The sequence below is a fragment of the Phoxinus phoxinus genome (assembly GCF_949152265.1).
Source record: "Phoxinus phoxinus genome assembly, chromosome: 11".
NCBI classification, from domain to species: domain Eukaryota; kingdom Metazoa; phylum Chordata; class Actinopteri; order Cypriniformes; family Leuciscidae; genus Phoxinus; species Phoxinus phoxinus.
In genome coordinates this window covers 7,417,642-7,432,669 of record NC_136886.1, presented here as the reverse complement: position 1 = coordinate 7,432,669, position 15,028 = coordinate 7,417,642, and the positions used below count along the sequence as shown (strand labels likewise).

General features: G+C 37.1%; 2 protein-coding genes across 3 annotated transcripts; one reads left to right on the top strand and one right to left on the bottom strand.

Annotated features, from left to right (window-relative positions):
* Positions 1–5,676: 5,676 nt before the first annotated feature.
* h6pd (hexose-6-phosphate dehydrogenase (glucose 1-dehydrogenase)) lies at positions 5,677–12,615 on the top strand. Its single transcript, XM_079629497.1, has 5 exons — positions 5,677–5,804; positions 7,853–8,519; positions 8,910–9,027; positions 9,143–9,412; positions 9,711–12,615. Exons 2-5 carry the CDS (start codon positions 7,872–7,874, stop codon positions 11,048–11,050), a joined length of 2,376 nt encoding a protein of 791 aa, XP_079485623.1. The 5' UTR covers positions 5,677–5,804; positions 7,853–7,871; the 3' UTR covers positions 11,051–12,615.
* On the bottom strand, positions 10,548–14,230 carry LOC307007447 (uncharacterized protein). 2 transcript variants are annotated; one of them, XM_079629498.1, is made up of 8 exons: positions 14,132–14,230; positions 13,868–14,003; positions 13,678–13,740; positions 13,459–13,538; positions 13,230–13,360; positions 13,083–13,149; positions 12,854–12,983; positions 10,548–10,682 (listed from the first exon to the last, which is right to left on the bottom strand). In XM_079629498.1, the coding sequence occupies exons 2-7, from the start codon at positions 13,939–13,941 to the stop codon at positions 12,901–12,903; spliced, it is 498 nt and encodes a 165-aa protein (XP_079485624.1). In that variant the 5' UTR covers positions 13,942–14,003; positions 14,132–14,230; the 3' UTR covers positions 10,548–10,682; positions 12,854–12,900. The 2 variants fall into 2 exon arrangements, with proteins under 2 accessions (XP_079485624.1, XP_079485625.1); XM_079629499.1 differs by lacking the exon at positions 14,132–14,230 and having other exon boundaries at positions 13,868–14,062.
* Positions 14,231–15,028: the final 798 nt, after the last annotated feature.

Below are 15,028 nucleotides of genomic sequence, written 5' to 3'. Positions count from 1 at the left end.
CTTCAACAAATAAGGAGCTAGAGCCATTGAGATGCCCTCACAATGCAGAGGTCCCTTTTCATTCAAGGGCCATGTGTGTTGCAGGAGGCCTGGATTATCTGCTGCACTCCCATAAACCCCCCTTCACCTCTCCACGCTGTTCCACACAACCACTAACACAAAGCACTTCACGCCAGGAGGTTGGCCCGTTACTCCGGGGGTCACAGATCTGCAGTGGGACCACTGCTGCAGGGTCATTCAACTCTTCCACCCCTCGACTCCCTCTTGTCAACCCCGCCACCACCTCTCACCAAAAAACGCAAATACAGAGGCGGCCTTCCATTGTAGGCTGCGTCGGGACTGTCTGCTCCTCAAAAGCTTTGTTAACGCTCCCGATTCTACACTGATCCCTTTACTGGGGGCGAAGGGAGTGCTGTCGCGGGATATGTGCCAGTAACATATGGCAAGATGTTAACACATTATTAATGCAAAGTTAACAAAATTATTACTTGTGAGTGAGTCATGGATTTTAGATATGAAGTGACCCCAAAAAGTATTTAGACACTTAAAAATGACGTTTTTGTTAAATTACAACCAATTTATACACTGTTAAAAGTATACACTTTTTCAGGTTGTCAAATGTTAATGTTATATAGATAAGGTGATGAACTACACTTGTGCTTGGACATTTGTGTGAACTTATTTCATGCTATACTTAGAGAACAGTTGATGTTGAAGTGAACAGTTGAGAAAAGTGAAGAATAATTAAATACTGTATCACTTTATTTTTTAGAAAAAAAAAAAAAAAAGCACTGGTACCAATTGATTTACAAAGCTATATTGGGTTATCTACCCCCTTATCTTTGTTGTCTTATTAATCAGAAGTCATCTGGAAATTACTCATTACGTTCTAAATCGACCTACAATTTGTGTGTGCCTTTTGCTAGAACCGAGATGGGTAAAACCTCTTTTAAATATGCCGCAGCATCGGATTGGAATCTTCTCCAGACTGAGATGAAGTTAAAAGATTTAGTATCTTGTGGTCAATTTAAATATTTATTGGATAATCATCAGAGTAAATTGGTTGTGTGTAAATGTTTGTAACCAGATGCATTTTATATATATATATTTTAATTTTTATTTATGTAATGAGATTTGTTTGAGTGTTGTAAATTTTTGTAAATTGTCTATGTAAACTTAGCTGCCTATCTTGGCCAGGACACTCCCGAAAAAGAGATTTTAATCTCAGTGAGTTTTCTTCCTGGTAAAAAAAAAAAAAAAAAAAAAAAAAATAAAGGTTATAATTTTACAGTGTCATTGTTACATGTTACATAGTATACTATAAATTATGCATAATTACATGCAATTAACCCTAACCCTAAACCTAACCTTCATCCTAACTCTATAGTAAGTAGTTAATTATTATTACGCAGTACTTAAATGTATAATTACACTGTAATAGACACCTTGAAATAAAGTGCAACCTTAAATACTTTTATTAAGCAAGGATACATTAATCAAGGATAAATAAGTGTATCATGGCACTCACATAAATATTACCTTCATAATAATACATTTTTATCAGCATATTAGAATGATTTCTGAAGGATCATGTGACACTGAAGAGTAGAGTAATGATGCTGAAAATTCAGCTTTTCAAATCACAGGAAAAAAATACATTGTAAAATATATTAAAATAGAAATTTTTATTTTAAAATGTAATAATATTTCACAATATTACTGTATTTTTAATCAAATGCAACCTTTAGTGAGCATAAGAGACTTCCTTTAAAACTATTTCACACAAAACATTTAAAATAAATAGTATATCTAAACACAAGTTAATTTAGATAAACCTAGGCTATATAATAGTAGCTTCATAAAACACAAATGAAATATAGATTTGAACTTCAATTATTTTATTAAGTCAAATGAAACCACAGAGTGATCGAATGACAGACACGCTGGGAAATCAATTACATGCAACACTGGCTGGTCAATTGTACAGCTTAGCGCTCATAACATCAAGAATTCCTGAACACATTACACTGAAATGCAATTGTGAAATATATACTGAGGATGTTTATAAATGAGTACATAAACATCCTCAGCATATATGACACAATTTCTCTAAGACAAATGCCATTTCTTTGATCCGCCACCTAACTAACAGCGTTCATTCACTTCCTTAATCTGGCATTATTGAGCTCTTAAGTAGCAGGCAGAGCTTTAAATTAGTCAGTCCTTAGACAGAGGGATGATAAATGTAATGTGTGTCGGGGAAGAGGCCCAATAAAGAGGATGGCACACATTCATATGCATGTGTTTGTGTGCTCAGCTTGATTGGAATGTTGTGCCGGAGGAAGAACAAAGGACTTAAGGAGGAACAAAGCACTTGAATCTAAAGGAAGGAAGGCAAGTGGCAGGGTGGCAGTGGGAAGGGGGTGATGGGAAGAACATGGATGGTTGTAAGAAGTGTGGGAGATCTTACACACAATGAGCCCCCTGGTGCCATAGCCATTCCTACCTCCAGCTCCCTTTAACACACACACACACACACACACACACACACGCTCAAATCACACGTAGCCCCATTGGTTACACATTAAGACGGCAACAGCTGAGCTCCCTGATTTTTTTCTCCATGACACACATGCGCACACACTCGCAAACTTGCTACACCAGAAACACTTGTCACACAAACAGGAACTTCTGTCACCTAGTTTACAGTTTACATCTCACTTTGACCTGATCTAGCTGGGAGGCCTACACTAGTGTGGTCCCATGTGTGGGAGTACACGTGCGCATCTAGGTATAAAATCTCTCATGCATGTGGCAAATTCAATCCTTTTTATGCATATTTTGGGATACTGCATTTTTTTTTTTAAATCGCTGAATAGAAATGCAAATTAATTCTTAGAATTCACTCAATTGAGCTGGTTAATTTTTTTATCCGATAAAAAGAAATGCGAATATGGAAGCACATTTACTGTATACATTTCCCGGTGTGCAACAAAAAACGTGTGACTGCGGAGGTTTGATAACTGGACTAACCAGCAGACCAATTTCCTCGTACAGCATCTCAAATATTGGTTTGGTTGTTCTGAAATGCATGAGCTGACGTCTGTCATCAAAATGGTTGGGTATAATTACCTCCCAGAACTGTCTCAATGTTTGAGTTCCCAAACATCAGCCATCCACCTCTGAAAGCAAGATATCATGACAGCATTTATCACGTTTCATCTGTGCTCTCTGAGGTGCAAGTAATTTATGATGTTGGAATAAAGAGCTACAGTGGCTTCTCCGATTGAAGCTACTTCCATTTTTATTACAGATATTTTGCGTCAATTTCCTAGGAAGTGACAATTTTGTTCTCTTGAACACGTAATGAAACGGTGCTTTATTAAGCAAAAACGTGGGTGCAGAGAAGAGCATGACGAAGGAATAGAAAATCAAAGTATTTAATTAATCCAAACAGAACACAGAGTTATGGGATGATCATGGCACTTTTTTAAATTAAAAAGCCTTATTCTAATTGTAATACTAAGTGTGGAGTATACTTTTATTAATGTGGAAGTGATTTTTGCAATTCTGGAAAGAAGTACAGACTATGATTGATGAAATGATAAATATTTTTGTACAAGTTTTTTTAGAAGCAAAACATCTTATTCCTCTTTACTGGGTAAAAACAGACTACAAATGGAAACTAGCATGTCATTGGAGAGAATAACATACACAACATTAAAGTTATATAAAAGGCTGTTAAAGACACTTGGAATCCCTTTGTGACATTTTTGAAAAATGTAGACATGTATCCCGCATGGGATCATTTATGACAGTGCTTTTTTAGTATCACTGAGATACTAGAATCATTTAATTTTAGTTAAAGTTTACATTAACAGGAACATGCATCATGGTGTCATGTCATATGACAGAATGTAGCATTATACTGTTAAAAATTTAGTTTAAAAAATATATCATTGAATGGACTCTATATTATTCACAGCAGCGCCATCTTTCTTTGTGTTTTTTTTTTTTATTGGATTGTTCTACTGACGAAACACTGCACAAATATCTTTCCAAGAAATTTCAGTAGACAAAAAAAAACAGCAACAAGTGATCTAGGAGCTTTATACAGCTTTTATAGCAGATGCCATTGAAAACACGGTAAGTCTCACAAACTCATAGGCTACCTGTCATGGCGCTGCTCTGAATAAGGTCTATGTTTATATAGGCTACTGTCTATGGGTCTATGCTCAAATCACTTCCGCATTAGATTGTTAGAAAATGAGCACAAAATTAAATATTGCAGGACAAAGCAAAACTGATACAATTCACCTTTACACTAAATTCAGGCATTTAATGCATCTGAAACTTCTAAAACGTTTTAATATAATAAACGAAAATTTTTGTATACTGGTCAACAGTTATTAGAAATGACAGAAAGTGTTTTCTCCAATGGAAATACGAAGGCAGTCATTATTCCGTACTTAACTTTTCACTTACGTTTTATTCTTCTTTTTTTTTTAAGAAAGCAATATGGTGCACACGGCGCAGTATTTAGTCAGCTAGTATTCATTCCCAACAATACTGTTTTCAAACAGCTTTTCTAAACACTCCCCCATCTGCCATTGGTTGAATACCCCTACCCTAAACGCATGTGCTGTGTCGAGCTGGTAGGGATCAAGGGGTCAAGGTTTGACTGGTTAACAACATAGCCTCATTAGCCTCTGCTAGTAAATGTCGACTCTACACCATCTGGCTTCAAAGAACAGCTTCTCCTTGGCCTGGCATCCACAAATATCGGTCTATTCTGACAACAACAACAAAATATTAAGAATTTAAATAGCAAGTCACTATAGAATAATAAGTTTGATCGATTAATTTATGTCACACAAAAAGAAAAACGGGTTTAGAAAGTTTTACAAGCTGAATCATTGGATGGCTTTACAACTTCCTGAGGTGAATTCTTGTTTGAATACTCTTTGCCTAAGACTCTTTCTCTCTCTACAGAAAAAAGGGAATGTGCAAAAGCGGAAAACACATGTACACAAAGATAAGAATTATCTTCAAGATCATGAAACTCATTACTCAATATTGTGAAACCAGTGAAGCTTCAGAGTGCTAGGCTAGCTAAGTTATATCTTCAGGTTTGAGACACGTGGTTTTGAATGTCTTGTATATGTCTTTTAATTACCTGTAGCATTTTATGTACCAACCAGTGGCATAAAAAATATTTTTAAAACGGCTATCTGGCCTCGTTTAAAATCATTCAGCATTCATGCACTAGCAAATATCGCCCTCCTTTGGGCAACTCACCGACCTGCATTACACTTACAGTGGATCTACATGTTCGATGCTAAATTTAGGATAATTATTATTAATAATAATAATACAAAAATGAAATAATAAAAACAATTCCTCAGCCTCAACACGGATGTTTCCAATGTGCTGACAACCTGTACAGTCAAATTTGCTGATAACCGGTACAGTCAAAGAATGCCATTGATTTAATTGTTTGTTTCACAGTGACAGCACACGCTCATTTTTAACTCTACCCTCTCAGTATATACCTGCTATTATATTTACGCTTATAGTTTAGAATATTTTTTGTAATAGCTCATCAAGCAATCAAAGGTTAACAAGTCCCCGTGTTATCGGTCAGCGTATAAAAAAAAAATCGAATGTTACGTACTCAAACCCCAGGATTACCCAACGTCGCGATCACGTGACCATCTACTGGAAACGGTAGTTGTTTGTAGTATGTCACTATCCGCTAGTCCACGCCGCGCGAGCTGTCACCATACTGTCCAGAGGTGAACCAGGTATGTCCACTGTCTCTCCCTGTCAAATCCATCTTTGTCCTAATGCATGTGCCACTATGGCTGGAGATATCATATGTACACTGAAATGTAAGATCTTGTCCTTTAATTTGTGTCTTAAGCCTGTGTTAGTTGGTTAGCTAGTATAGCAGGTGCCGTCAGGACCTGTTCATGTAACTTAATTTGTGATGATATTAACGTTATACGTCCGCCTCTAGAAGTACACTAGTGTTTATTCTCATATTTAAAAAAATAAGCGTACTTGTCATCAGAAATATAAAAAAATCGATATATGGTCACATTTAATTTGGATCGATATTATTAAAATACTATTATTTTAATTTATTAAAATTGGTTTGATGTCCAAATCATATGGTATATCTTATTATACTGGATATTAAACTTTTTTTCCAGTGTCAATATCACTTTATCCTCTTAGTCTAGTAATATCTCTTAATCAAATGCATTTCCTTAATGAGGGTATCTTCCAGAACATGACATTGTTTTTGATGGGAAAACCATGTTCATGTCACTGTGTAAATAATGAGTTATAATTAATAAAATATAATAGTGTAATGTGCTTGAATAGACCTAAGCATATCATGACACAAGTTTATGTTAATGTTTTTAAAGTTGCAGAGTTCACCTGAATTACAACAGTTCAGTGCAGCAGCTGTTTATTGAACTCTTCTGCATCCTGTTATGCTCATTTGATGGTTTAGATTCATCCAATGAATTTTTTTGTATTTATTTTAAGGCTAGATGCCTCTATGTTTGACAATTTGCAACACCCAAATGCGCAAACAGTGCTTGCTCTGTCTGAACATTAGGTTTGCGTGTACTCTGTCGTCTTTGGCCTTCACACAAGCTCATCATGAGTTATCATGAAATCAGACTAATCCTGGTTGACTTGTTCTCTGTTAGATATGTCAAGATGATTCCAGCAATATCATTCTCAACTTTAACAATTTATTGTTACCATTTATATCAGTTCCTCTCTGTTTGGCCAAATTTTGTGACCTTTTCCTTTCATTCAGTTTTTTTTTTACCGTAAATGTTGTCTGTTCTGTTGGCTTAACCTTGATTTTGTGGGTGAACTCTCACTGAGGGATTATATTTGCTCTCACTTATTATTCCCATTCAGTTCAGTTATTGCAGTAGATTATACAACCCTCCAACACACCTGGGCTTTATCATAGACCATTGGCCTTCATACTGTATGTTTCATCACTATTACGGAAGAAGATCCACACACCTAATGAGCTTCCATTAACACTGGTTTGAGTTGAGTGATTTTTAAATAAGATAGATCATGTACTGTGGTGCATTCAGAGGCACAATCAATGACTTGCAGACATGACTCGTTATCACTGATCTTAACGGTTTGTGTTTGTGCTGAAACATCAGTGATTATGTAATGTGATGCGCGATATGTTGGGCCTGACATGACCATCAAATTATATTTAGCCTTTATTTAGGTTTATATATATATATATCAAATGTATATTAGCTGATATTATTACACACACACACACATTCTTACTTTTTCTGACATGTCTATTTAAGGACTAAAGTCTTATCTAGTTGCAGTGTTAACAGCTTCTTATGTTTTATGTGAGGATTGAAGCGGGTTTGTATTATCAGCTAAATGTTTGCATAAGGTGTTCACTTCATGCTGAGTTATAGATAGTAAATGAAGCCATTAGTCCATTATGCCAAAAAATGAAGCAAACTTTAGAATCCAGCTTCTAAATGCAGTCAATTCAGTGTCTTTAATCACCATTAAAGGGATAGTTCACCTGTATGCGTTTCTTTCTTCTGTTAAAGAAGATATTTTGAAGAATTTTGGTAATCAAACAGGTAAGTAAATGATGATTTTGATGAACATCCCTTTAAAGATTATACCAATAACAGTTTTACATGGTTTGGTTATCTTTTTTTTGTCTTTATACCTACCGTACATGTAAACCGTATTAAATGTAATAACATTTTCAGAATTTGAATCATTCGATTTTTTTTAAACATTCAAAGATCTTTTTATTTTTTTAAAGGTGGGCACTTGACATCACAATGCTGAGGATAAGATGGGAGCTGCTGCTAATGGCCATCGTATGCTGGCACAGAGGCCACACAGATAATCATGATACTAAGCAGAGTCTTGGGCATGTGACTGTGGTAGTTGTGGGTGGGACAGGTGACTTGGCCAGGAAGTACCTGTGGCAAGGCTTTTTCCAGCTCTATGCTGACCAGGTAGGCAAAGGACACACCTTCTCATTTTATGGTGGGGGCCTTTCGCCAAATGATAAGGGAACACCGATGCTGTTTGGGATCTTGAAAGAGCTAGCTTGCCCTCCGGAGCTCTCTGCTGAACGCTGTGCTTTGGTCAAAGAGCAGTTTTTGCATCTGTCCCAGTATCACCAACTGAAGACATCTGAGGACTATGAAAAACTCAGCCAGCTGATCAAACAGCAGGTAGGACAGGAGGGTATTGTCGAAGCAGGGAGGCTCTTCTACCTGTCTGTTCCAGCTTTCGCGTATGCAGACATTGCAGAGAAGATCAACAACACCTGCCGCCCCCCTCCTGACGCATGGCTGAGGGTGGTACTGGAGAAGCCATTTGGTCACGACTTTTTTAGTGCTCAGTCCCTTGACAAAAAACTGTCAGGCCAGCTGAAAGAAGAGGAGATGTATCGGATTGACCACTATTTAGGGAAGCAGGTACCATGTAATTTCATTAACATACATTAAGTTTGGGGTGGATAAGATTTCTTTATGTTGTTGAAAGAAGTCTCTTATGATTACCAAGCCTGCATTTATATGATCTAAGAAAACATTAATATTGTTTAAAACTGCGATGCATTTTTTTCCAGGATTTTTTGATGAATAGAAAGTTCAAAAGAAAAGATTTTTTTGGAACATTATACATTTTTTAATGTTTGATCAAATTAACGTATCTTTGTGTATACTTATTGTATCCATTCTTTCAATGAAAAACAAAAAAAAAATCATACTGACCCCAGAATTTTGAATGGTACACTAGTATACTTTCACATGAGTGACTGGATCTACATGAGCTTAAAAATATGTTGTTGTTTTTCTGTCGCAAAGGTTGTCTCTAAAATATTGCCATTTAGGAAAGAGAATAAGAAACTTCTGGACCCTATCTGGAACAAGCACCATATTGAAAGAATAGAAATTGTATTGAAGGAAACCCTGGATGCCAAAGGTACTGGTTTTGAGTTGCTTGTAAATGGAAGTTCATGTTATCGATGAAACCTTTCTCCATGTATCTTCTCGGATATTTCTTTAGCATTGATTGTTGATCTGTCATTCATTTACAGGTCGTATTCAGTTTTATGATCAATATGGCGTCATCAGAGATGTCCTCCAGAACCACCTCACAGAGGTCATGACCCTTATGCTGATGAATCTTCCTGCAAACGCCTCCAACAGCAAGGAGATACTACAAAACAAGCTACATTTCTTGGCTTCCCTACAGCATGTAGATAACCGTAATGCGGTCGTAGGTCAGTACCAAGCTTACAATGGAGAGGTTCAGGAAGAGCTCAATAAAACAAAGGACTACTTCAGCCTAACCCCCACATTCGCTGGTGAGTGAGAGCTTTTTAGTTTCCTCATTTAATATGCAAAGAAGGTGTTCGCGTTTATCCGCACATTTCCGTTACTTTCACAAAGTCTATCACACTATCATATCATACTATCACACTCTTCTAAAACCTGTCAGAATGCTGCTTATGTGTTTACTTAGTTGACCACATGAAAAAAGGTGAAGGAAAAATGGTGTTCATGTTTACATGACCTTTTAGATAGACCTGGAATGTAAACGTAGTCATTGATTGTGGAAAATCCATCTATCCATGCTTACGTTGACTGTGATTGTCTTTACAGGTGTGGTCATTCATGTCGACAATGCGCAATACGAGGGCATCCCCATATTTATGACCTCAGGCAAGGCACTTGATGAACGGGTTGCTTATGCACGTGTAGTTTTCAAAAGTGATGTATTTTGCGTCCAAGATCCCAACAATGTTCAGTGCAAATCCAAACAGATCATATTTTATCTGGGTCACGGAGACCTCCAGTACCCTGCGATTCTCGTGAGCAAGAACCTGTTCAAGCCCGACCTGGTGAACAGCGGTGACTGGAAGGAGGTCGCCGAACACAAAGACGTAAACGTGCTGGGGTTACCCCTCAGTGATTATTACATCCAGACGCCAGTCGTACCCAGAGAGGCTTATTGCGAGCTGATCTCACACGTCTTCTTTGGACGCAAGGACTGCTTTATCAGTGCTGAAGGACTCCTTGCTTCCTGGGCGTTTTGGACGCCTCTCCTTGAAAGCTTGACTCGGGTCTTTCCACGGGTGTATCCTGGAGGCGTAGCCAACGGGAACCTGCTGAACTTTCATTCGCGGGGCAATCAGGTCGCCTTTAGCCATGAAGCTGTGGTCAACGTGATCAACCCCGGTGCCGAGGACAACTTCCAGGTGATGCAAGGGAAGTACCGTAGTTCTGAAATGGTATCTGCTTGGGCACAGGAACTGGTGGAGCGCTTGGCTTCTGATCTTCTTCTGGCTGCTGAGGAGGCCATTCATGAAGGAGGTCAGTTTCACCTGGCGTTGTCTGGTGGCTCCAGCCCAGTGGCGCTGCTCCATGCGCTCGCCCTGAACCTCTACACCTTTCCGTGGCGCAATACTCACATATGGCAAGTGGACGAGCGATGTGTGCCACACACAGAATCTGGCTCCAACTTCCGGTCCATTCACGATCTGCTGCTTCAGCATATCCGCATACCCTACTTCAACATCCACCCCATGCCAGTGCATCTCACCCAACGGTTATGCGTGGAAGAGGATGGTGGTCCTGCATTATATGAGAAGGAAATAAAGAAACATGTCAATGCCTCCAGCTTCCACTACATCCTGCTCGGCGTAGGCCAGGACGGCCACACTGCCTCGTTGTTCCAGGAAACCAAGTTGGAAAGCAACGAAGAACGGTTGGTAACTCTGTCAGATAGCCCCATTAAACCTCATCAGAGGATGAGTCTAACATTCACAGCTATCAATAGAGCTCGAAGGGTAGGTGTTTTAATTATGGGGAAGAGCAAGCATGAACTTGTCAGTCAACTCAGTCGAATTAAGGGGGAATCATCTAAGTATCCCATCACCAAGGTACAGCCAAAGAGCGGGACTCTTATATGGTACATTGACTATGATGCACTGTTAGGATAGACCGGGACATATCGGTCAATGAAGCCACCAGGGCTTTTAGCTCAAGTTGAATGCTGTATTGTGAATGATTGCGAAATATAATTTGAAGTTTCATTTTCACACTAACTGAAGTGTGAATTGTGTGAGAGTTATTTTAATGCGTTGACTTTGCAATTTGTTTTGTGTTATGAAATGATTGCATTATAAACAACTAACCATTTCAAATCTCAGGACCTCTTTTAGTTTACAGTAATTCAAGTTTTTAAGTAATAATAATTCAATTATAATATTGCTACAAATCCTTATTCCACAAGATCAGACTGTTAAGAAAGCAATTAAGAAGATGCGTATGAAAAAATTCATTCCAGATCAAGCACCTTTTCCACATTTGTGACCAATCAGTGATCAGATAAAACATATATTTAAATGCTCTGTCATTTTAATTTCCTTTTTCTTTTTACTTTGCTTTCTACATAATTGCATTAGCTCAAACAATTATTCATCAGACCACCAGATTAAATTTGAGATGAAGAACCATGTGACCATGAGGAAACGAGCAGATGTATTTGGAATCTTTTTCTTCCTCAATTCAAAGGTTTCGATTAAATGGTGAAATTCTGTTCTAGAAAAAGATCATCTCAGACCTCAGGTTAAGAAATCCTAACATGTCCGCAAAAGAGAGATGGTCCTCACTGCAGAACACGCAATCCAGTATACCTTACATATACCTAAACCTACCAATCTCCACCCCCTGATCCCTAAACCTACCCCTAAACCTACCAATCTCCACCCCTTAAATCTAGATCCAACTCCGCCCCCTGGATCTCGTGTACTGCAGTGAGGTGCTACTGGCAAAGATGGCATATTCAGTGTAACCCGGATGGAACAAATGTCAATGTACTGTTTCATCTTAAGACTGAATTGAGTTTCTATTGTTGGCTTGCTTGATAAAACCATTCCAGAACTACATTTTTGACAGTGTATTAGTGTCAAAGATGTTTGTCTTACCTCAGAAAACAATGGTTTATTATGTGTAGAGCAGTCCAAATGTCATAACGCCTTAAACACTGTTTATATACACAACACATGAATGCCTTTCTTAAGTGCTGTTTAAAATCTAAGAGGAATATTTTAGTTAGAATCGCATACTTTAGGAGACACTGTTGTTTATGAATCAGCATTGTCTGATTCATAAGCATTGATTATGGCCAAAATTTTGTAGTGAAGCAGAACATTACATTCCACAGGGATCTAATGTGAAAATGTTAATAAAACATTTAAATAAAATGCACTGGGTTTTGAAATCATACATTGAAGTCCTTTAAATAGATTCATAGGTTTTCAAAACAAAACATTTAACATTGTAGAGACCCTGTACTGAACCACTGTGTGTATTTCAACAAGGTATGTGTCTCACTGACAGGTTTAACATATTTGAATTGACACTTTTGAATGAAGTCTTACTTTTCCAGTATGTTTAAAGGAAATTGTGTTATGATATTCAGCTGTATTACATGGCATCACATAAATCATTTCATATTTGGTGGTGGTTTTGATGCATACAATAAAATATATTTTTGAAATCATCTGTGTTTTATGTTTTTCTCTTTTAAAGTCTTTCAAACATGTCTGGATTCAGATATAACCCACAAATGTGGACTGTAAACAGTTTGAGTTTTTGTAAAAAATTAAAAAAACAATTTGTATATATGCATTTTTCCCCTCCCCTGCATGCTAATATTAGTGTCATTAAATAGAATACATCTTAACCTGCACCTCGCAACTGTCTGAAAACCATTGAAACGATGTAAATTATAGATGCACCTGTATTGAGTGTCAGTGGAGGGCTGTACAGCAGCAGTAGCTCATTTTCAACCCCAGAGGGATGTATCTCTTAACCAATGAGGAAACAGTCTGTGGATCAGGCAAAGACCTCCCCTGACCAGAAAGAACACTGGGTAGAGACACAAGAAAAACAACGGTTATTTTGTCCTTTAATTTTTTTCCTTCTACACTTGGAATGGAACTGACCAAACCCTGTATATGATCTCACCTGTTGAGAGTATGCAGGCCCAAGACACTACCAAAGAAAATATATACAATTCGGTGGTGGTGTTCGCCTGAGAAAAATAAACTGACTAATTATATTAAGGTAAAAAAAAATTGCTCATAAAATCATATTACTATATTTCACACTTACACACTGAGGTGCATTCAGGGTAAGAATGAATGTACAGAGTCCCTGTATAAATGTGAACAGCCCAAATGAGTGAAAAGCTACCCTGAAGCTCTTGGGAACCGGGTCTGTGAGTGTAAGTGCTACAGCCAAACCTTAAATGAGAAAAGAAGGGTTGAGAATCAGTATTTAAAATTAGAAAGCAAAACAAATATGCAAAATAAATCATTTATAAGTATAACAATCGGATTACCTGTTGCTATAAAGGAGAACATAATGAAGACTATAAGATTGTTCAACAGTGGCTTTTCACAGTAGCGAGAAGATTTTGGCCTGTGAACACATTACTGCAGAATATTAGGCATTTCACATGATAAGCTAAGCATTTGAATATGTTTATTTACATGCTATGTGTCACCAGGAGATCAGCTTTTTAACTGTGTTAACGTGAAACTTCATATAGGGCGCTTACCTTGACAAAATATAAAACTGTGGTGCCAGGAAAAGAACCACAAAGATGAAAAGAACAATCTGACTGCCAGAGGAAAAACAAGTTTAATTTTAAATGTTTAATGTTATGAATGTCCGCACACGCACACACACACGAAGTTTTACAACAGAGAAATACACAAACAGACAGATAGATATATATGTTAACTTACAATTTCAACCTTTGGTCTCTTGGAAGCCACCTGCTGGTCTGAAAAGCTGCATGGACTAAGAAGTGGTGAAGCATTTTGGGGTTTATATCACCTCAGATGATTACACTTTCTTTAGCAAGACGTAGGCTACAGTCAACTACAATGAGAGAGAATTATTTAAGACTCTCAAACGCATCTTACGGAAACATTCTAAGTATACATACTATAGTGAGGTAGCCTATAAAGGCCAGGATAGAAAATTGATAGAAGAATTACAGGACTTACCAGAAAGGTATCAATATCATGTTAGAAGCTCTCGGAAAGAAGAGAGATCATCTCTCTGTCGGGTTGTATCAAATGGCGCCGCCTAGTGCTGAGTCTTGGTATAGCTACACGTTTGGAGATGTCTAATATGGATTAGAATAACTTTTTTTCAGTCACAATTAGAGGTTGTTAGTTTTGTTTAAGCGATCTGAATATTGTATAAAACGTATTGGCTTATAATAAAAATGCATATTGTACCACAGTAAATCTATATCGTTCAACATTGCAAAGACGTTAAAATAATCATGAAAGAGTGATAAATAATAATAGAATGATACTTTTATGTTATAATGACAATTTTTTCCAGAAAATAATTATTTTAATAATAATTTTTAATGATTATTTAATAATAATAATAATTTTGGTCTGTTCATCACAGAAGATTTAAAAAGTTGTTTAAATTTTTTTTTGTTAACCTTCACAGCCCACATTCACATTGAGTAAAAGATGACAGAAATTTCAATGTTAACTTTAAGAACAGACGAATTACACGTTCCATATGAGAACTAATTCCACCTCAATGACTTCTGAAGAAGCGGGTCGAGAAAAGATACCTGCCTGGATGAGAGAAACACCTGTCATTTCCAACTGTCTGTTGCTTTTTAGAAAATACACTCTTAAAAAAGGTTTAGGGGGATTCAATATAGAATCCTGTGGGTTTCCTGATTCAATTTTAAAGAACTCTTGATGCCGAAAAGGTTCTATATAAGGAGAAATGTCTAACATAATTGCATAATATTTCATGTTTAACGGGTTATTGCAACTTTTTTCTAAATGTTTACAAACTGTTTCATTTATAAAATAGTTAAGATAAAAAATCAATTCAAACTAAATCCATAAAATTATCCCATGACCAAA